Here is a 23,546-nt window from a genome sequence, read left to right on the forward strand (position 1 = left end):
ATTTGATTTGAGGCATTCCCATATTGAGAAAGAGAGAAAAAATGCTTTTTTATTAATGTAATATCTATATATACATATTAAGTTTTTTTAACTAATTTCTATTTGTTTATTTATTAATATATTTTTAAATAAATGGGTAAAAAGACTAAACTACCTTTACGTAATCTGATTTAATGAGAAAAGTTAACTAGATTAGGGTCAAAGGTTGTAAGATGCAAGATTGGAAACATTAAGTACAAAAGCCATCAATTTTAAATTTTAAATACAAAGGACATTTTTTTGTAATTTACTCATATATAAAATTGTCAACCACCCAAATAATGCAGATCTAAACATCTTCCATAGAGAAACAACAGCTTGGTGATGCGTCACATGATACTCCACACTATCTCATCTACGAATCGCTTAAATAAGTTTGTGAAGAAAACCACCGTTGTGCCACTACTAAAGATTCTCTCTGATTGCCTAACAGAAGTGAATGCCCTCCTCCCTATGACATGAACTTCATTAACGCATGCTTTGTGGACAATATTAGTATATTATAGTGGTCTAGTGGTATGGTGTTTGTCCCATAAAAGTGGCGTGTGTTAAAATCCTTGTAAGTGCAAGGTTAAGTGGTATTTAGGTGTTAAAATTGGTGCTCCAAGAAACATGTACAATTTTTGAAGTATTGATAGATAATGTGATTCCACTCTCTCATAGGGTATATTGTTGTATAATCCTGAATTAAGCTAATATAACTGAATTTACTAGTTTAAACATAAAGATAATTATTTATCACCTTAACCGTAGCAAATGTCAATGAATAATTGTTTTGTGCATATTTCATTTCATATCTGCACAACATAATAAAAATATAATATTAACTATTAAACTGTAGGAAGAATAATGGCTTAGAATGTTAACATAAACAAGTTCTAGTTTAAGACTTGTACTTACCCCCCGACTTGATCATCAACATAGAAAGGTTTCCACGGTGCTTCTACTTGGAGATTGAGAGAAGCTATCCATTGCTCAACGCCAACGTATGGAAATGTCATATCATGATCACCGCTATAAATAAATAAAAACACTTCATGTGCATGCACATTCTATTAGAGTTTGAGATTGAAGATATTGTAACATTACCTGAAGATCAAAGCTCTACATCTTTTACTAGAAAGTTTCTTATGATAGGAAAAACTACTAAATATATCATAAGAATAACAAGATGTGTCATTCTTTCCTTGAATGTAACGCAAGGTTTGGTTGATCATTACCCATCTTCCAATCATTCCCTAAAAAAAGATTGTGGATTGAGATACATTGACAGTTCTAGTTCAGGTATATAAACAATAGTTTAACTTGATTACTTACTTCATGAACTTTTAGAGCTTGTTGTACAACTTCTATGTTTGCCCATTTGTTTATGGCCTTAACTTCATCAGTCTATATGGATCAAATTTAATGGTTTAGTTTCATAAGACTTCCACACTTCTAAGAAGTTTGGATAAGCATAATCAAAAACTTTGGAAACTAATAATTATTTATAAAAGTAAGCAATCCAGTATATGTGAGTGTCATGTACCAAAATCCAAACATAGGCCTTGTGATCATAAAAAAATGAATTTTATGAGCAACAACATTTTTCATCTACAAAAATCCACATAGCTACATAAATTCACAATACATAAATACTGCACTCACACTTCATGTTATATGCGATTTCATTATCAAAACCACAAATTAAACCCTAAGCATATAACCATATTTATACTAAACAATAGCATGGAAACACAATCCAAGTACTCTAATACTTCTAATCTAACTCAAACCCAATTAAACAAAACAATTATTTCAAATTATAAAGTCTCTAAATTAATTCCCGATAATTCGGTTATATTTATAATTCACCATCCTTCCACTTTTTACTTCCCCTATATAACCCTTTGAACATATAAATATTAAGATTAGATCCTTCAAGGATAACTAGCTTTTATCCTTTTTAACTGTTAGATAAATGTGATATCATGGGTGAATTTGTGACCCGACCAATGCATTTTGGATGCATCTGTTGGGGATGAGAGGAGATGTATACAAGTACGCGTGCTTAAGTGGAAGCAATCCATGAATAGGTGACCTCGTGTGACAACCAAATTAAACAAATCCTTGAGCTCCTAGTGTGCAAAGCTATCAATATTGGTTGGTGTAAGATGACAGATGCTACACACTTTTCTTCCTACTAGCTATTTTGCATATGTTTATAAACTCATCAAGGAGCAGTTGATAAGATTGTCAAGGTTTTCTAATCAGACACATAAAGAAGAAAGGAAAATGAAGAAAATGAGAGAGAGAGAGAGAGAGAGGGAGAGAGAGAGAGAGAGATTACATCACAATCTAATGTTGGATCATTTTCATCACAAAATGGATCTAGAATGTTATTGGTTTGAATATGGCTTGTACACTGCAAGTTGAAATTTTGAGCATGAATTATATCAAGTTCACCAAGTTCATATGTTGTGATACTTGTGTTCATAATTCTTACCTCTTCATAACGTTGAAGACTATTTGCGCATGCTGAGTTGGCTGAATTGATGTCTACATAGTTACCATGACAATTGTCTATGGCGGACTACAAATTAGTTAGCATAGAGAGGCGTCAATTATCTAGATTTAGCCTTTTTAATATTACCAATTCAGTAGTAAGATCACCTTGTGGATATCATTTGATATGAGAGCCATACGATAAGCATATTCAAGTCTAGAATTGAAATCCATGAACTTATTGGTTAGAGGATTGCAAAGAATGTAACCCTGCATGTTTAAGAACAAATACAAGAATTACAATTTTCCATCATCATCTGATGTATAACTTAAATAATTGTCATTATACTTTATAAAAAGTCTAAGGGTTACAATATATGAAATTAATCATAAAATTTTTACACTATATATACAAATATTGAAGTCTAGGAAATATTATATTAAAGTTTAGAAAGTTCAGAGAGTTACTTGAATGTTGAATATTTGATCTCCATCTTCATTACCTATAAATGTGATCATGTTTCAAAGATAAGAACGCCATCCACCATGCATTAAATAAAAGAAGATTATATATATATATATATAGATATTATGAGAATTACCTTCATATAATTCTAGAGTGACTTTGGGAACAATAATGCCAACGTAAGAAGTTCCTGAAATATACAATGGATTGTGCGAAAACTTGGGATGTTCGCTCAAAAACTGTTGATTAGATGTTAAAAAGGAAAATATAAGCTCACTAAAAACCATCTTGATATAAGTGTTTTCTTCGATCCAATAGGATACTTATGTAAACATCAAATAAAAAAAGTTATACAAGTTAAACATTGTCGAATGGCTACTAAGCCCCTCATTTTTTACTGCAATTATCATTCCTCTCTACGCTCGTATACATTTATTATACACCTAAGTATATAGGGGACATTAAGTAGTATATATTTATCCAAAGTCCATGTATAATACTTGTTAATTGGTAAAAATAAGTCTAATAAAGTCGAAACAAGATTATACTACTTCTATCGATTGGCGTACGTACAAATACTAATAATTTTACCAAACGACTATCATATGCTTACTTAGAATTTGGAACACCATCGTATCAAGAACATCTTTGTCTATTCTATTACTTTAAAGAGCCATACTAACATTTGCTTAGTTTCCTCTCACCCTTTATATATATATATATATATATATATATATATATATATATATATATATATATATATATATATATATATATATAAAGGGTAGGGATAGTGTACATTAATTCAGAAGTGTGAGAAGTGTATTATAACACTATATATGACACTATATGACTCCATATAAACACCATATAACACTATGTAACACCATATAACACCATATAACACTATGTAACACTATATGACACTATATAACAATATATAACACTATACATCTATCATAGACATGCTATCAGACAAACTATAGTGTTATATTTGTTATATAGTGTTATATAGTGTTACATAATGTTATATGGTGTTATATGGTGTTATATAGTGTTATAATACACTTCTCATACTTCTGGATTAATGTAAAGAATCATCTACCTATAAATATATATATATATATATATATATAGTGAAAGTGTAAAATACAATATCCCTTAACGTATAATACGTACGATACAGTGAAATCGCATGTTATAAAATAGCATGGATGAAATCGCATTTAATAATTTTGATGAAATCGCATGTTGGTATTTTGTAACAATTTTGCATGTGGTAATTTTGATGAAATCGCATGTTAAAAAACCAACATGCGAAATTGTTACAAAAAACCAACATGCGAATTCAATGTGGGATGAAGATCTGACGGCTGAGATGATCACGTACGTAATGTAGGATAAGGGCTCTTGTACGTTAACCTAACCCTATATATATATATATTAGCATCAAATAGAGGGGGCAAAATAAATAAGAAGGTTAAGAAAGATTTTAGTCCATTGATCTTAGATTTGGATGGTTGAGATTAGTTTTAGAGAAAAGAAAATAGTGGAAGGGTATAAAAGGAAACCAACATTTATTGATTTTCTTTGTCCACATGCAAGACACATGTCGATTCTCCCAATCAAATTTAAAGCGTTATTAACTTTTTCATACGGCATTTAGAAAAAAAACACTATAATAACAAGTGTTTTTTTATCTGTAATATAAGTATGATATTGCTATATAAAAACAAATAAAAATTTCATTTTACTGGGTTATCTTGGCATTGTATTAAAGGTTTAGGTCATTGTGTCTTTCATCTGCGTTTTGGTTATTACATTTTACTAGGATTTCTATACATTGTGTTATTATCAAAACTTATAACACAATGTTAATTTGGGTTCTGATCACTGCGTTTTTATTAGAACCGATAACAAAATTTATGACACAATGAAGATGGTGTTATATTTGGATTTTCTTTACATTGTGTTATTGGTTCTAATTATTGTGTTTTTCAATTGGGTGAGTTTTCTATACATGTGTTCTAGGTTCTGGTCATTGTGTATAGTCTACTATCCATTGTGTTTTAATATGTTGGGCATTGTGTTTTTATTTTGGTGTCCATTGTCTTTTAATCTATTGTTCATTGTATTTTAGTCTGTTGTCTATTGTGTTTTAGTCTGTTATTTATTGTGTTTTTTGGTGAACTGTCTTTTATTTGTTGTTGTTATTAATTGTGTTTTTAGTCTACTTTCTATTGTGTTTTTAGTTTGATACTCATTGTATTTTAGTATGTTGTCCATTGTTTCTTTTATATGTTGTCATCGATTGTGTTTTTAGTTTACTTTCCTTTGTGTTTTTAGTTTGATACTCATTGTGTTTTACGTTATGTCCATTGTGTAATATGCAACTAGGATTTTACTTTTTTTAAACTGTGACAATAGGGTACTTATATTAAATATAAAAATACGCTCCATTTTATGATATAATTTTTTTTAAAACAAATGGCATATAATACGTGGAAATATCATGTGACTTGCATATACATATTCTTTTATTCTCTTGGACAAAATTATCCTTCACACTTGATTCCTCATTTGAGACTTGTCAGTCTATGGTGGCTTTATCACCCTTCCTATTTTTAAACACTTTGTACTATAACTCAACCCCCCCCCCCACACACACACACACACTTTGTACTATAACTCAACCCACACACACATATATATACACCATCAAAATCAAGAGAAAACTTCTTTGAGTTGTGAGAACTTAGAGAACTCCGACTTCCCGTGCGATTTTTGCCCCCATTTTTATGCACACATGTAGATTAGAATGTTACATATACAACTTTAATAAACATTCAAAGTGACGTTTTCGGTCTTTTTACCCCGTTGTAAAAACCTGCTGACAATAGCAGTATTTACACCACCTGCAAGTGTTTTTTAAGGATTTTTGGTGAATAAAATGAAAAAAAAAAACCTTTTGTAAGACCGACTTCTCTAAATTCTCACAACTTGTAGGACTTTTTATTTTACCCTAACCCTATACACACACACACACACGGAAAGCATATCTAGAAAACTCTATTGAGTTAAGAAAACTTTGAAAACTCAATCTCCACCATTCATCAAAAAAAAATATATGGTTGAGATTGGATGTTACATAAAGCAGTTTTTTCTGACTATGTAATATACTGACAAAAAGTACACGTAACAGCTTTTGTTTTTTCACTTTTCTGTCTGACACAAAAAAGTGTAGGTTTTGAGGTTTTGTCTGTTACACTAAAAGTTTTCTATAAAATATGTAACATAATTTTTACATGCACTACACAATGAAAACTCGTAAAAACTAAGTGCGATAATGTTACACTTCGTAAACTCTGCAAAAATCTGTTGTTGAAAACCAAAAAAAGTGTAACATGTGATATTACAAGTACGCAACAGATGAAAAAGGTGAAACATGTACCCTTTCTCTCTCTTAACAAAAGATGTTACATGTCAGAATTTTGAAAAAGGTTGTAACATGTGGTTCAACCATAGGATTTCTATATGGATAGTGGAGTTTCTTGAGTTTTTTTTTTTTAAATTATAAGGGATTCCTTATCATCCTTTCTGTATATATATACTGAATAATTGTAACATTACGTTAACCTTTTTAATAAAGTCATGAGCTTGGGTGGCAAAAATGGTATCGCTGCTAATCCACCCTTCTTCGGTTACTGCGTAGGAAAAGCCAGAACCAACGGGCATATCCATGTATATCATATTAGCCATCTATAAAATTTCAAGAAACCATTCACAAAAAGAATTAAATACATAAACACGCTATCTTAAGAATTGGTCTGATGTAAAACAAATTGAACATGTGAACCTGTGTCCATGAGCCTGGATTCAATGCTAATGTTAGACCGTCCGCATTTATGTTAAGTGGACCTACACGAAAGCAATGTATTAGCCATATAGATTATTTAAGAAAAAACCAATATATTGTTTAGTTTATAGGGATACAAATTACATTTCATCTATTATATCATAGAAGAGATCGAGAGTTAGAGATATGGATATTTTGGTGAGTTTTATCATCTGCTTTGTTTCCTTCTAGATTTGAGGTAAGCCGTAGATTTTTTTTGTTTCTTCGGTTCGATTCATATGTTTAATGGTTTCTTATTTAGTTTGGATCCGTATAAAGATTTGCCCCTAATCACCTTCTTCGTTCTAATTTCAACCCAAACTGCTGGTACCCATCTTTGATTTCAGTGAATCGGTTACACTTTTTTTTTTTCAAGAATGTCTTCTTTCAATCTGATGTCTATGAATGTTAGATTGTTTGGTGTTTTACGTTGCAGTGGAAAAAACAAGACAAGTGCGTTACATTGGTCTGGGTCGGGTTCTAAAGCACTCAGTAAAGTAAAACCAGGTGGGGGTGTTGCTAGTACCTGATAAGCCATTTGGGGCTAGGTTTGTTGCTGAATTATCCAACATAGGTATCTGGAAAACTGTGTGTATCGATGTCATTTTATTTTAGTGATTTGTGTTTCTATGGTAATTATAAAATTAGTGAATGGATTATTGTGAGTATGATGCAAGGTGACTGATGCGATCGACATGTTGGACGTTATGTCGCATAGAGGTGTTTATGGATGTGAGACGAACACTAGCTATCGAGAATTGTAGCTTTCTTATTAGACCGGGTTTTGTATATACAAAAACTTATCTCTCTCATAAGTGTTTTATCATGTACAATTATCTTATTCAGGAAAGATGTTGGTTTGAGATGGGTGATGTTTTACAAAGACACGAATCTACTTTCTCAGGCAATTCCTGCATCTTTAGGAGTTAGCCATTAAAGGTTATCATGTTAATTCTCATTCGGTTCCTCGCATAGTTAAAGAAGCTGTTGGAGGCATTACTAGTCTTACTCATGCAGATGGTACATTTTGTTATTTAAGTATATATTACAATTAAGCCATTTAATATTAAAGTTCTCAACCACAAAACCAGCAACAACCTTTTCCAATGATGCAACATGTATGTGTATTGTTCAAAAGACATAGTTAGGGTGAAATGGTATGTTTTGCGATTATCGCAGTTGGTGTGATCAGATGCTACCTATGTTTTTTTTTAGCTCAATTAGGCACCTCTTCTAAGGATGGGGTGATAGAATAAACCAAAGAGAACATGGTAAGAGAATGCTAGTTGTTTTTTGAAATAAGTAACTACCTATTATTATTCGAACAATAATAAATGCTATATAATAGTCTTTAATCTTTTGTTGTATTGTAGGATGCTCATCCTCAAGTGGAAGAGATGAGTGTAGAAGCTTGAAGACTGGTATAGAACATGAATATGAAGCTTGCTTAAAGATATCTAAAGTTATAGCATGCTTTTCTTTATGTTTTAGTATGGTCAAAATCACTTTCAAGGCATAAAACCTCTTTGTATTTCTTCTCTTTGGACATCACTTCATAAATCCTCTTATGATTCTTCCAACAAAGGTATATTTTGCATAATACAATGTTCAAAGTTATGGTATAACTAGTTAGTATTATTCTTATTCAGTTTGTAGCACTATTCTACTTAGTTTCTATCATTATTTTACTAGTCTCGTTTATTGTGTGATTATTTTCAAGATATTGAACTTGGTTTTCATGTTCCCTTTGTTAATTGAGTGAAATTGTCGAGTCAAAACAGTTGAGGAAAGAAATTGTTTTTTGTTCCTTTTACTCTTAAACGAACTACACATTATTATTTTCTTTCGTATTTCTTTAAGTTGAAAGGGATTTGCATGGGGGGTTTAGTTTCAACTTTTAAGTTGTATATTTTTTTGAAAGGAAAACTTCATTAAAACTACACCTGAACTCGAAAACCGAGCCGGGAACATCAAACAAAACAGAGAAGGAACTACATAAAAGTAAAGTTACACCACTCCAGTCACGAGATGTGGTTGTTTCTAGTCTATACTTGAACCAAAGGAAACCAAGAGACTTTAAATCACAAAAAATACTCTCCACTTTGACCTCAACACCCGAGAAAATCTCCTTATTCTGAGCCATCCACAAGCACCATAACGCCGAATAGATAATAACTTGAACAATCGTCTTCACGGCCATATTCAAATGGATCTACTTGTGAATCTCCAACAGGTCTCTAAAAGAAAAAGCATAGATTGGAGGAATACGACACCACCGACTAACCTTCTGCCAAAGGATGACCGCAACATAACACGAAGTAAAAATGTGGTCGACCGACTCGGCTTCCGTCTTACAAAGAGGGCAGGGCCCTTCACCCACCAAAATCCCCTTTTTACTCAAAGCATCCGCCGTGGGAATCCGGTTCATCTCCGCTTTCCAAACAAACAAATTGCACTTGCTTGGGACCCACTTATTCCAGCTGAGGACGAAATTGACCGGAACCGCTGAAGCTTCCGCCAATTTACTTTTAACCGACTTGACAGCGAAAAAACCTGTCGAATCGCCTAACCACCTCCACCCGTCTTCACTAGACCGAAGAAACACAGCAGAGATAGCCGATAAAAGGGAGGAAAACTCAGCCGACTCCTCTCCAATCTCCAAATCGTGCCTCCACAACCAATCACCCGCCACTCGGTCACGAACGGAGCAAGATTTCACCACTTCCAGCGCGAAAAGGTTCGGATAAAGATCTTTTAGGGGCTTATCCTTCAACCACGGGTCCAACCAAAATAAAATCCGATCTCCGTTGCCCACAATCCCTTTATAAAAATCTTGAAGCACAACGTTGCCAACAATGGGTTTAGAAATGACCGAGACAATGCCACTCCAAACGCCACCACACGACTTCTTCACAGGAATTGAAGGACCAATTTAGCTCATTCAAGTTTCAAGTGGATAACATCCACTACCTTGACCCACATATTGTTTTTTTTTCATATTTATACCTCCATCCCCACTTACTCAACAAAGCAATGTTAATATATTTAAGCTTTACTAATCCCAACCCCTCCGTTTTTCTTAGATAACGTCAATCTATCCCAAGCCACCCAATGAGTTTTTCTGACATCGCTCGAACCACCCCACATAAATTTCTTAATAAGCCTTTGCAAACCCGCAATAACCTGCACCGGAGCCTTATACAACGAAAAATAGTACGGTGGAAGGCTCTCAAGGACAGAACGATTGAGAGTGATTCTACCTCCAAAGGACAATAAAGCCGATTTCCAAAGAGCTAATCTAGACTCGAAAATATCAAAAAGTGGTCTCCAATTGTTTATGCGATTCATGTTTGCCCCCACCTTAAGCCCAAGATATTTAAACGGAAGCGAATCTGCCTTACAATCAACAATCCAGCCATCACACCCACTTCCGTTAGAGATACTCCAACCCCAAAAATACCGGATTTGTCTAAGTTGATCTTAAGGCCCGAACAAATGTAGAAGCATCTCAACAATCTAATGATGTTTAAAAATTCTCTTCACTCCATTCCCCGACCAGAAGAGCATCATCAGCGAAGAAAAAATGAGATAACAAAGGCCCATCATTTGGGAGATGGATCCCAGAGAAGACTCCCACCTCAACAGCCTTATGGATCATACACGATAACGCTTCCATAACAACAATGAACAAGAATGGGGAAATAGGATCCCCTTGCCGCATCCCCTTACTACACTTAAACTCGAATGTAGGAGAGCCATTAACCAAAACTGAGGCCCTAGCCGAGGAGAGAATACCCCAAATCCACTTACACCACTTGGACCCGAACCCCATTTGACGAAGAATATCAATCACGAACCTCCAACTACTATTATCGTAGGCCTTCTCGAAGTCAATTTTAAATAGAAGCGCCCTCCTTTTACTCTTTTTAAGCCACAAACAAACCTCATTAATAATGAGAGGCCCATCAAGGATATATCTGCCGCCCAAGAAAGCCGACTGAGAATCCGAGATAACCGAACCGATAACTTTTGTAAGCCTATTGGCTAAAACCTTCCACACCACTTTGTTAATCGCACCAACAAGACTAATAGGCCTCTAATCACCAAGACTCATAGGGTCCTTCTTTTTCGGGACCAAAGTGATAAAAGAGGAGCCACAACCCACATTAATAAGACCTGTATCGTGAAATTCCGCCAAGAGACTCACGAAATTCTCCTCAAATAAATCCCATAAACGTTTAAAAAACGAAAGTTGAACCCGTCCGGACCAGGGGCTCGATCGTCACCACATTTAAACACCGCACTCTTAATTTCCTCCCTTGAAAAAGCGGACTCCAACCATAACGAATCCAAGCTAGAAATCCTCTTTAAATTAGGGCATTCAATACACGGCCGGTCCAAACAATCATCCTCAAATCTAGATTTAAAGAAAGGGAAAACCTCCTTCTTTACCAAAGAGGGCTTAGAGACCCAAGACCCACCAACACTAATCCCATGTATAACATTGCAGGCCTTTCTCCGATTAATCTGAGGGTGAAAAAACTTCGAGTTTTCGTCTCCCTCCTTAGCCCATCTAATGCGAGATCTTTGTTTCAAATCCATATTCTTAGCATATTCCATATTCGCGAGAACCTTTTTATTTTCCGCAAGCACCCATTCCTCTTCCTCTGTCAAGTCCCTCAATTCTAAAGTCTATTCTAACGCTTCCACTTCTTCTAAAGCAAGACTACAGACCTCACCTTCTTTCTTTATCATTTTTTCTCTCCAATCTTTGATTTAACAGCGAACTTCCCCAAGTTTTTTTATTAAGTGCACATAAGTTGTATATAGTTTTATTTTCATCAAAATTTTAAAATCTCTTTATATGTTTTTGGCGTTTTTTATTGTTGACTTTAAGCATATATGGTTTTATGTTTTTCAAAATGGTATGTGTCAAAATATGTAGAGGGACCAAAATGTAATTGTTGTATAGTGTAGGGCTTAGTGGTTAGTTAGTTGGTTATATAGTTGGGAGAGTTGTAGTAATTAGGTATGGCTGAGTTGAATGAATCTTCTTCTTTGTTTCTCTTTCTAATCTCTCTCTAAAAATTTGCACGTATCAATGGTATCAGAGCCACTGATCCTCATCGGAGTTCTAATTCCTTCTTCTACTTCTTCCTGTGATTCGTTTCCTGCTTGTTAATTGATCATTCTTTGATCAATTGACTCTTGTACTCTGTTCATTTCAAAACCCTGGGTTGATTATTGTTAGATCAATCCAATCCATTGACTATATTCTTTGTTTGATCTCTACAAAATAACAATCATGACTACAACAAGAAGCCAAGCTGAAATTGAGAAAACGATTCCAACTCATACTACTTCACTGTTGGAATTTGATGCATTCATGGAAAAAACAAACAAATTCTTCCATGAAATTAGGCAAATTCTTGAAAAATTGGTCAATAATCAGTCGAAATCGGATGGTGGAACTTCGGCATCATAATTGTAAATCAATGGCGACCCAAGAACTGATCGATTGTATTGTTTGGGCAAGATAGAGTTTCTAAATTCAATGGATCAGAAGTGGAAGATTCGGTTTGTCGTTGTGAACACTTCTTTGATGTTGACAACACTCCATAAAACTTCAAGGTAAGATTTGCTGCTATTAACTTGGAAGGAAATGCTATGAAGTGGCACTCTGCTTATCTCGAGACATTAGTTAAACCAATTTCTGAGGTAACTTGGTCTGAATATTTTAGAAATATCATTGATTGTTTTTCTACAAATTTATTCCATGATGCTATGGGCTTGTTAACTTCCACGGTTCAAGTTGGGTCTTTAAAAATAACAAGTGGGTTTAAAAATAAGTCTCAAGAAATAAGTAATTCTGTTTTGTATGAGGTTGAGATACAAAAAATAATTGGTCAAGAATTAGATTCGAATGAATTGAAAGATTCATTTTTTTCCTTATGATCCAAATTCTTCTCTATTTGACGCCTACAAGGTATTTAATGAATTAGCTGAGTCAGATCCAACTATTGATTTGTTGGATGATAGTCCAAATGTAAACAGGAATAAAGATCTTGGGGGGAAACTTCTGAAGGGTAATGATGATAACAGGGTGAATTTAAGTGATATTAAAGGTACAAAAGTTCCACATAGTCACATGGCTGGAAGTGAAACTAATGGCATCAAGAATTTAAGTATCAATATGGAATTGGTTGGTCGTGATATAATCAGAAAAGAAAGAACCTGATGTACCAGACGAACCAAAAACTAAAAGCTTAAGAACTGACAACATAAATGGCATTGCAAATGTGAGTGAAACAAGTATAGAAAAGCATGTACGAAGACTCATATGTATTGGTCTTGGATCAACTGCGAGTGATAAAATCAAGATGGGGACTTACCAACAAGAGTTACAATTGGAACAACTTACTTTGGGGAAGGAAAATGTTTCTCGCCACTTCGCACGAGATAATTACATGGTTGGAAAAGAGATTCTTGAACTATGTTGTAGTAGAGTAAGAAGGCTATCAGATAATAGCATCAAGTTGCATAGGTTTTTGACATTCAATATCTTTGAATGGGAAAGTAAAGATGCTGATAGGACGGACGATTCAGGTTTTCACTGAAATTATGTGCTATGGATCAGGTTGTACTAAAAAAGAAAAAAATGGTGTATACGTGGCACAAATGGAAATCTAAATGGTTGTTTTCCATTATGTTCATGGATGGTTGTTGTTTGAAAAGGAAGGCAAAAGGGTACGTATGGCACAGATGGAAAGCAAAACTAATGTTTCTGATTGTTATCATAAGGGGTTGTTGTTATCATCCTGTTTTGGTGGTAATTGGTCTTCTACTGCTAAATGGTGAAGCAATGCTGGCATACAAGACTGTATCAGGAACAAAAGGTTTTAAAAAGCTGCTTCATCTCACACTCCAGTTCTCAGCATTAGTATTAGGAGCAATCGGTTTATGGGTTGCTTGGAAGTTTCACAATGATAGAGGGATTGGTAATTTTTATAGCCTGCATTCATGGCTCGGGTTAGCCTGCTTATTTCTGTTTGCAATTCAGTGGGGGGGGGGGGTTTGCAACATTTTGGTACCCGGGTGGTTCAGCAAAAAACCGAGCTTCACTTATGAATGGCACTTTTATGCTTCACGGTGAAAAAGAACAGTTCATGGGGCTTTGTTTCCTAAGTGGACTTTTGAGGACAAAAGTCTTTGATGGGGAAAGGCTTAGCATAAGCGGTGGAGATGTAGTTTGGCATGTTATAGTGACAGTATTTGGCTGCTATGGAACATGGCTTAGTCAATATGGTGACAATTCAATAATATCTTTTTATCTTTTGACACCAAAACATGAAGTGGAGCAGGGGTGCGGTGGTCAAGTTTTTTCTTTTGTTTTCGACACTTTTGATTAGTGGGTTTGGTTCTGTTATTTTGTACTTTTGAGGTCAAAAGTTTTATAGGGGGGAAGTATTGATATGTGTCAAAATATGTAGAGGGACCAAAATGCAATTGTTGTATATTGTAGGACTTAGTGGTTAGTTAGTTGGTTATATAGTTAGGAGAGTTGTAGTAATTAGGTATGGTTGAGTTGAATGAATCTTCTTCTTTGTTTTTCTCTCTTATCTCTCTCTAAAAATCTGTACGTATCACAAAACTACTTATTCAATTTTATTATTATTATGATTAGTTCGCTTTTCAGTTTCGGAGGTTCAAGGTATGGGAATAGAGGTAGAAAAATCTATAAAAGGAGTCGTGGGGTGGGGGTCAAGCGTAATGTTTTAGTTGGATTATTGGATTGGGGATGAAAGTTTGGCTCCAAAGTTTCCAGCTTTTTTTGCACTAAGAGAGGAAGAAGAAGGTTGTTGTCTGATATCGGGTGTTTGGTGGGAATTGGTAGTGGAAAAGCCCCGTTGGAAATGAGGGGGAGGGTGCACAGCTGCAACAACTAATGGGATTAATACAAAGGCTGACTATGTCAAGTCGGTAGGATGGGTGGATGATATGCACTAAATGTAACATATAAATTATATCAAATAAGGTATAAAATCAACTCTTTTTAGTACGAATGTTGGAAAAATGTGTTTCTCTGTATATACTTTGGATTTTTAGGATTAAAAGTGCTTAACTGTACAAAAGGAACAAATTAACGGCAAAAACCAACTTAAATACAAAAGAAGGAAAGTTGATACCTCATACCGACCCTTCGAGCTTCACCCCAAGAACAAAAACAACGGTTCAGAAGATGAGTATGGGGCCATGCCACCAAGGCATGGGGTCGTGCCCCACTCAAGATTCCAAAATGAAAAAGACAAACAGAAGTAGATAAGAGACACGGGCCGTGGTCAACTCTTAGATATGAAAATTTTGGATAGTACAAGTATAATGGCCACGGGGCCGTGTAGTTGACACATGGGGCCATGCAAGTATCCGAATAACACAACTCATTAAATGAAGACATAGAAAAAGGAGGTACAGGGCCGTGTAAAGCTTCTGTTTCCAACTATAAATAGGGAGTGCCTGGTTCAATTGCAATCCATCAATTAGCAAACTTCTTTTCTCACACCTGCCTCCATTCCACAACCACATTACCACCATCATCCACCCCAACCATTAGAGTTTAGAGTGCGTAGTAGTCTCGGGATCCAAGATCGATCTTAAGACCCTTTGTGAAACTATGACCATGCTTTGCTAGTCTCTTACATCACTTGGTGAAGACAAAATCTTTTGTGTATTACTTTTGATTTCCAAACTTTGGTTAGCTTTTTAATTGGGTGTGTATTAGTGACTTTAATAACTAGTTTTTTATATTGAGAGTTAATTTTATTCTATCACCTATTCATATTTTGTTGATTCGCTCATTCGTATCTTTACGGTCGATATAAAGCGCGTTAACTGCCTGAAAGAGGGGTTAGGAGGGTGGTTTGGGTAAAGTTCTTTCCTCGTTCAGTGTTAACTGCCTGGAAGGGGGTTATATATTTAAATCTTGATAAACGAGTAAAAAGTACTTAAAATATATATAAAAAAATCATACACACTTGCATTCACGTCAGTGGAGATGGCTGCTGGATTGGTCAGGTTTTTATACTCTGAAAAGCATAAAGGTGGGCCTACACCAATAAAGATATACTGTTCTGGAATACGTGCACAGGTGGAATAACCAGTTGCCGAAGAAAGTCGGGATTCGGGCATGTAGGGCGGACCTGGATAGGCTACTGACAAGGTGCTCGCTGATTAGAAGGAATATAAACATCGCATGTGGTTTGTGTCCAGTATATGGTGAGACATAAGAGTCGACACACTTTTCTATCACGTGCGGTTTTGCACAAACAGTTTGGCAGTTGGTTTCATAGTGGTGTAAAACCCACTGATTTATGTGTTCTAGATACATCTTAGATATGCATCTATATGTGGTAGGGTAGGCGAAGTACAAGAAAGTGATTCAGGCGATTTGTCAAACGGCTCTCTGGTGCCTGTGGAAGTCATAAAATGAAGCTGTGTTTACTCAAAGGAGTTGTTCAATGTAGAAGGCTATAGGTGACATTAAAGGTTTGAGATATTTATGTGTCAAAACTCATGCAAAGCAGCCAAATCTGGAGTGGACCATTTGGAGTAGTTTTAATGTAAACTAGTTTTTTATATCGCGCGTTGCAACGAAACCGAGCAAATGATAATGTAAAACAAACGTGATTTGAAAATAAAGCATGTTATTTAGAAAGTCAAACCATTAGAATGATTTAGTTTATCATCATATCGTTTTATGATACCAAATAATTACTTTATTTTAAGTATAACCTCGTTTTTAATAAAACTTATAACAGAATGTTATAGAAAGAAATCAAGGGTGTTGCTTGGGTATATAAATAGATTTATAGTTGAGTAAATTACAAGTTTTGTCCTTTATGTTTACATCAAATTTCAGGCGTTGTCCTTTAAACCAAAACTTGACAGGCGGTGTCCTTTATGTTTTCAAAATCTTGCACGTTTTCTCCTTTAGGCCAAACCCAGTTAGATTTTTTGGTTAAATCTGGTCATGTGCCTTGCACATGAGGGTATTATTGTCATTTCACCTTTTCAGGGACTGTTATATAAAAGAACTTGTGGTTTAGGGACTACTTTGCAATAAAATGAAAAATAAAATAAATATAATCTATCTTCCTCTCTCAAACTGAAAGTCCCTCTCTCTCTCTCTAAACTTACGATTCCTCTCTCTCTCTCTCTCCTCTCTCTCTCTCTAACACAATCTGAAGTTGCGAGGACAATGAAGGTCTCTCTCTCTTCTCTTCTCTTCTCTTCTCTTCTCTTTCTCTCTAAAATAATATGAATGGATGACGGCCGTGAAGGGTGGTTGTGGTGGTGGGTTAGGGGCGGCGGTGGGTGATTTGGTGGTGGGTGAAGGTGTTGGGGCGGTTGTGGTGGTGGGTTAGGTGCGGTGACGGTGATGGTCGTGATGATGGATGAAGGTGAAGGGGTGGATGTGGTGGTGGGTTAGTTCGACGACGGTGATGGTGGTGATCCGATGTGACAGTGATGGTGGTGATCAGGCGGATGAATGGCAGTCACACCTTCAGGTAATAGAACCCTAGCCCCTTTATCATTTCCCCTCTCTTTCCCTCTCTAAAACCAGCCACTGGAGATGAAATTCCGGCGACGTGGTGACGATGATAATGTTGACTGAGATGATGATGACGATGGAGAATGGCAGTGGTCGAGGTGGGAAGACGGTGACAGCAGGTGGAGATTTGGTTGAGACGGTGGTGGGAACTTCGGTTCACGGTCATAACAGTGGCTTTTATGTGTTTGATGATATTCTTGTAACAAGCTGTTTGATTAGATCTGGACATTCGTCTGTTGATTTATTAGAATTGGGATTTTTGATTTAAGTCATGGTGGTGATTTGGGGGTTTTGTTTATGAACAATGGTTGAAGATTGGATGATGTTTTAATTTGGGGGTTTTGTTTATAAACGAGGTAAACTGGTGGTGGTGGTGGCGGTGGTGGTGGTGGCGGCGGTGGAGGGTGGTGGTGATGGTGACGAAGGGTGGGGTGATGGTGGTCAGTAATTTACTCTATATAATAATAATAATAATAATAATAATATTTTAATTTTTTTTTTGTTTTATTTTTAGATAATATTAAATAAATGGGGTAGAAAGACTAAAATGCCCTTGAGTGACCAGATTTAACCAAAAAAATCTAACTGGGTTTGGCCTAAAGGACAAAACGTGCAAGATTTTGAAAACATAAAGGACACCGCCTGTCAAGTTTTGGTTTAAAGGACAGCGCCTGAAATTTGATGTAAACATAAAGGACAAAACTTGTAATTTACTCTTTATAGTTATGATACATAGATATCCAAAATTCTTTATATACAACCTTTTGATTTTTATTAGCAATTTACCATTTTTATATTTATCTGAAGAACGTAATCGTTATCGTGAAAACTAGAGCATGCATTTGAAGAACGTAACAATAAAGCTTGCATTTGAAGAACATAACATATAAGACAAAGCAGGGGCGGGCCCATCCTAAGCCGTGGATGGGCGGGCGCACCCCTTGAAAAAAAATCAGTGTTATTTTACGCCGATATCCCGATCGCCCCCTTAAAATTTTGTAATCGCACCCCTTGAGCTTGGACCTCATGATAGAGAAGATACGAAAAAAAAAAAAAACAAAAAGAAATAAAAAATCAGTTCACCGGAAAAAATGGTGGGAATAAGAAATAAGAAAGAGAAAGAAGGGATATTGTTATTTTTAATATGGACCCACAAGGAAAAAACACTCCTATTAGGGGAGGAGGGGTGGTTCACTAGTGATAGTTTTTATCACTCCCATTATTCAATCAAATCATGTCATGTCATCACCCAATATTTTATCACTAGTGATAGAAATGTAGGGGGGTGGTATCACTAGTGATGAAATTTTATCACTCCCAAATTTTTTTAATTTTCATTTTAAAATTAGAAATTAAACACTAAATTAAATTTTACTAATTTTTTATTTTAAATTAATGACCGAGCCACACTAAAATTATAAATTTCAATTAATTTATGAACGAACCCAAAAGCCCAAATTGATGAACAACCCAAAAGCCCAATTGAGGGTTCGTCTAAACAGTTAAAGGTTCGTCTAAAAGCATGGTTCGTCAAATGAAGAGAAGGTTCGTCAAACGAAGAGAAGGGTTCATCAAATGAAGAGAAGGTTCGTCAAGCCCAATTAAGGTTCGTCAAGTAAATAAGCCAAACATTCAAACTTTTCAACGCGTGATAAAGTCGACGCGTTGAATTTATAACGCGTGAAGGGAGTAGAGGCGGCGGTGTACTAACGCGTGATAGAGTTTATCACGATAAAATAACGTGCCACCCAGTGTGGCCTTAGACCATGTGTAATGGAATGGGAAGATAATGCCCCCACCCTAGGGCATTTTACGCCATGTGACAGTCCAGTCAGCAAAGGGGCATTATTGGGCGTTTTCTAAAATGGGTGTAGTGGGGATGGGGCATTATTGGGGCATTAAATAAAATAAAGAAAAAACACCTAAAAATTTTATTGAATAACAAAAAGGGAGATGAAAGATGATTGGACAAGGAGAAGGGGGCAAGGCGTGCTTCAAAAAACGCCAAGGGGGCTTTTTCTGAATTAAAAAAAAACGCCGGGTGTAATGATTTGGGGGGCGTTTTTAGGCGTTTTTTTTAATTTAAAAAAAAAAACGCCCCACTACGGAGTCTTACACAAAAAAAATTGTTATTGAACTAGACCTATATTTTAAACTTTTAAGTATCTTTATTTTATTTACTATATATAAATTTAATTTAATAATTGTGTATGAGTTTTGCTTTTATTTTTATTTTAAGCTTTTCAAATATCTTTATTATATCTGACTTAATTTATTTATTACTACTTGATCAAGTTTAATTATTTATATAATTATTAATCACAACTTTTATTGTCCTTGTCATAAATAAATATGTTTCAAAAGTTATATATGTAAAAACGTTTTAATTTGATGTTTCTTACAATCATTAGACATCAACGACACTTCAGGAAAGTTGAGTATAAGAGTGAGATTGTTGTTTCCTATGATCAAACCAATAAATTATTATTTGTTTAGTATTTGAGAGGATTGAAAAAATGTTTTAAAAGTTATATATATATATATATATGTAAAAACATTTTAATCAAATATTTCATACAATCATTAGATATCAAGGGCACTCCAAGAAAGTTTAGTATAAGAATGAGATTGTTGTTTCCTATGATCAAACCAATAAATTATTATTTGTTTAGTATTCGAGAGGATTGAAAGTGAGGTGAAAATACATAAAAGAACGTTTTTACAAGTACCAAAATGAAGTTGTTTTACAAAAACAAAAAAAAAATCATGATATGTTAAATACTTAAATTTATCCTATGGTCAAACCAATAAATTATTATTTGTTTAGTATTCAAAAGGATTGGAAGTGAGGAGAAAATACATAAAAGAACGTTTTTACAAGTACTAAAATGAAGTTGTTTTACAAAAAAAAAAAAAAAAAAAAAAATCATGATATGTTAAATACTTAAATTTATCCTATGAAGAGGATTGGAAATGAGGAGAAAATATATAAAAGAACGTTTTTACAAGTACTAAAATGAAGTTGTTTTTAAAAAAAAAAATCTTGACATGTTAAATACTTAAATTTAAAGTGAATATGTGATATTGAGATATGTTATTGAGTTATTGACTTGAATGAGAACCCGTCTCCGATCCAATCCGAACCGAGAAAAATATTATATACCAATAGACAAAGACCCTTTAAAAATTTTCCGCACCCTATGAAAAAGTTTACGTGTCTACCACTGAGACAAAGAAATTAATAAATTTACGAAGGAAAAAACAAATGAACCAGAAAATAGTTGTAAACATACAAAGTAATTACAAACTGATTTACCTTATGAAAACCATATGCAACCTATTTTGAGCACATTCACATTCACATTTTATAATGATACTAAACAAACAAAAAAAAATAAACTGATATTTTTTTAATGGCCAACAAATTCATTAAAATATAAAAAGGAAAGGCTAGCAGGGTGCTAGCATACAACCCAAAAACGTCTGCACCAAACTCCGATTTTGAGAGATAATAAATAGCAACTTTATTTTTATAATAATATATAGTTTTTATTATTTTATTATTTAATATATTATAATATAATAGTTTATTATTATATTTACTTTTAATAACATATTTTTTTAAACATATATTTCCTTTACCTATTTTTAATAATTATTTTTTGCTTTTTCTGAACATTTATTAATTTATCGATTAATTTGATACTTCTTTAATAAGTTACGTTTATAACTTTTTTTCTAAAAACTTAAGTACGTAGTTGTGCTTCGTTCTAAATTTTGTGACTTAACACATCACAACGTGCGTCTTTAGTTTAACGTTTTAACGTTTCGTTCTAAATTTTGCGAGTTAACACGACGCAACGTGCATGTGTGGGTGAACGCTTTTACATCGTCTATTTTTTTCCCGTTTGACATGTTCAACATAACGTGCGGGTCCTAAATCGACTTAGTTATGACTAAAGAATCCTCGTCGCATTACGGCGGATCGTAATTCTAGTTATTCCATATACAAAATTAGCAAGTTTTTTTGTGCATCATGACTTGTACCTCATGCTTGGTGACTTTTTCAAAAAAAAAAAAAAAAAAAACCTTGATTTTTTACTTTTAACCTTAAAGTTTTTTCTTTTACATTTTAACCTATTTGAAATTTTTACTTTTAACTCAAACTTTTTCATCTTTTGTAATTTAACACAACACCTTATTATTTATAATTTTGGTCCCCCATACTTTTTATCTTTCACAAGTTTTTCGTTTTACGTTTCGTTCTAAGTTTTGCGAGTTAACTTGTCGTAGCGTACATGTGAGGTTCAACGTTTTTGCTCTATTTTTTCATATTTGACAGACCCTTCGCAACACGTCCATTTTTTCCCTTTTGAAAACTATCCCGCAATCGGCGGGTCCTAGATGGACTAAGTTATTATTTTGTACGTTTTACATTTTTGGTTAATTTCTTCGCATTAAGACATTGTGCGTGGTTCAACGATTTTAGTCTCCTTTTCGTTCAGTGTAATTTTTACCATTTTATCTATTTTATTTTTACAATGTTTAGAGTCGATGTCATTGTGGCATTGGTGCTACTTGGCACGGTTTTACGAACGTTATTAACCTATTAAAATTTTTACTAATATTTTGCTTCGATTAGCCCTATACTTCCTTTACTTAAAAACTATTTTTTACGTGCATATTTTATGTACGGGTATGTATAAATATGATTTGTTCTACATTCCGACGTAAACTTTTTTTATAGACGAGTCAGGTCAAATATAATACGTTTTTGTTTAAAGAAACCATTTTTATGTGCATATTTTTATGTACGTTTTGGTATAAATTCAAGTTGTTCTATGTTTCGACGTAAACTTTTTTGGGAAATGATTCAGGTCAAATATAATATGTTTTCGTGTTTATTTTATGTATGTTTCGTAAAGTTTTTTTTTTCGAACCAAGTGGAGTCAAATTATGGTTTCTTTTTCTCCCCTTTTTTTCCGAAAGCTCTAATTAATCCCTTTCGATTACACATGCATATTTTCCTTCATACCCGTTACGTTTTCTATGAATGAGTTGGGTCACATGTAATACGTTATGATTGTTCGATATGAATTCCATTACTTTACGTTTGATCCAATCACAATGCTTATACAGGTTACACCGAGTTCAACTGGATACGTCGAAATGTGTGTTTTGATATGGTTAATGCATCATATAACGTTTGGACTAATCCATTCAATGTTTACGATGTACCCGCGCCGCAACGTGGGCGGGTCTTAACCCTACATATATAAATTTGTCAATAAGTAGTTTCACCCATAAGAAGAACCGGTTTGGTACATGTATTTTGGTTGATTTGTCGGTAAATACCGGTACCATACCGCTCATTTCCGGTACTGATACCCACTTTTTCTAATTTTTGATACCGGATCGGTACCATGCGCATCCCTATTTTCAACGTTTTTGTTTCGTGTCCGATAATTTGTAAAACACTTACGAATTTATTAACCTTTTTTATGATTTTAAGTTTGTATTAATCATAAATAACAATTAACATAAATAACTTGCTCGAGCCCGAGAAGCACGCGAGAGATAACCTAGTTACACACACACACACACATATATATATATATATATATATTAACGGGATCAGGAGAAACGCCTCAAAGTGTGAAAATGGTGAGAACGATTCTCAGCCACAAGATCTTAGTGGTTTTGAGCCTGAGATTGATGCGGTGACATTTTTGTAAATACTAGGGGCCTTGAAACTACCAGGAGGGGTAAAAGAGGAAGATCCAAACAAGGGTCCACATGCTAATCAAATGCCATTTCCCCCGATCATATTTAAACACCAATAATTTTTTATACGCGATTATTTTTTTTTAAAACTCACACCATAAAATTCAATGGTTTTTTTATCTTTCCAACGAGCATACAATTGATATATTTTTTGAAAAAATGAAGTGGGTTTTTTATGGCATTTTAAACTTTGTTTTTTACAATGTTTTCAACTGTGTTTTTATGGCGTTTTTCTGAAGTGGGTGTTTTTATGGCGTTTTTCAACCAGT

The 23,546-nt window shown here is 34.4% G+C and overlaps 1 protein-coding gene across 1 annotated transcript in view; it reads right to left on the bottom strand.

The window, feature by feature from the left end:
- Nucleotides 1-201: 201 nt before the first annotated feature.
- LOC110899599 (serine carboxypeptidase-like 13) overlaps nt 202-23,546 on the bottom strand; it is a 34,112-nt gene continuing 10,767 nt past the window's right edge. The window contains exons 3-14 of the mRNA XM_022146483.2: nt 6,846-6,907; nt 6,626-6,748; nt 3,126-3,228; nt 2,992-3,026; nt 2,692-2,793; nt 2,525-2,611; nt 2,369-2,443; nt 1,357-1,428; nt 1,129-1,277; nt 940-1,053; nt 782-836; nt 202-490 (exon numbers count right to left, since the gene is read on the bottom strand). Coding sequence (XP_022002175.1) covers nt 395-490; nt 782-836; nt 940-1,053; nt 1,129-1,277; nt 1,357-1,428; nt 2,369-2,443; nt 2,525-2,611; nt 2,692-2,793; nt 2,992-3,026; nt 3,126-3,228; nt 6,626-6,748; nt 6,846-6,907 — 1,073 coding nt within the window. The 3' untranslated portion in view covers nt 202-394. The remainder of the gene's footprint in view (nt 491-781; nt 837-939; nt 1,054-1,128; nt 1,278-1,356; nt 1,429-2,368; nt 2,444-2,524; nt 2,612-2,691; nt 2,794-2,991; nt 3,027-3,125; nt 3,229-6,625; nt 6,749-6,845; nt 6,908-23,546) is intronic.

This window comes from Helianthus annuus, chromosome 13 (assembly GCF_002127325.2).
Source record: "Helianthus annuus cultivar XRQ/B chromosome 13, HanXRQr2.0-SUNRISE, whole genome shotgun sequence".
In the NCBI taxonomy this organism is placed as follows: Eukaryota; Viridiplantae; Streptophyta; class Magnoliopsida; order Asterales; family Asteraceae; genus Helianthus; species Helianthus annuus.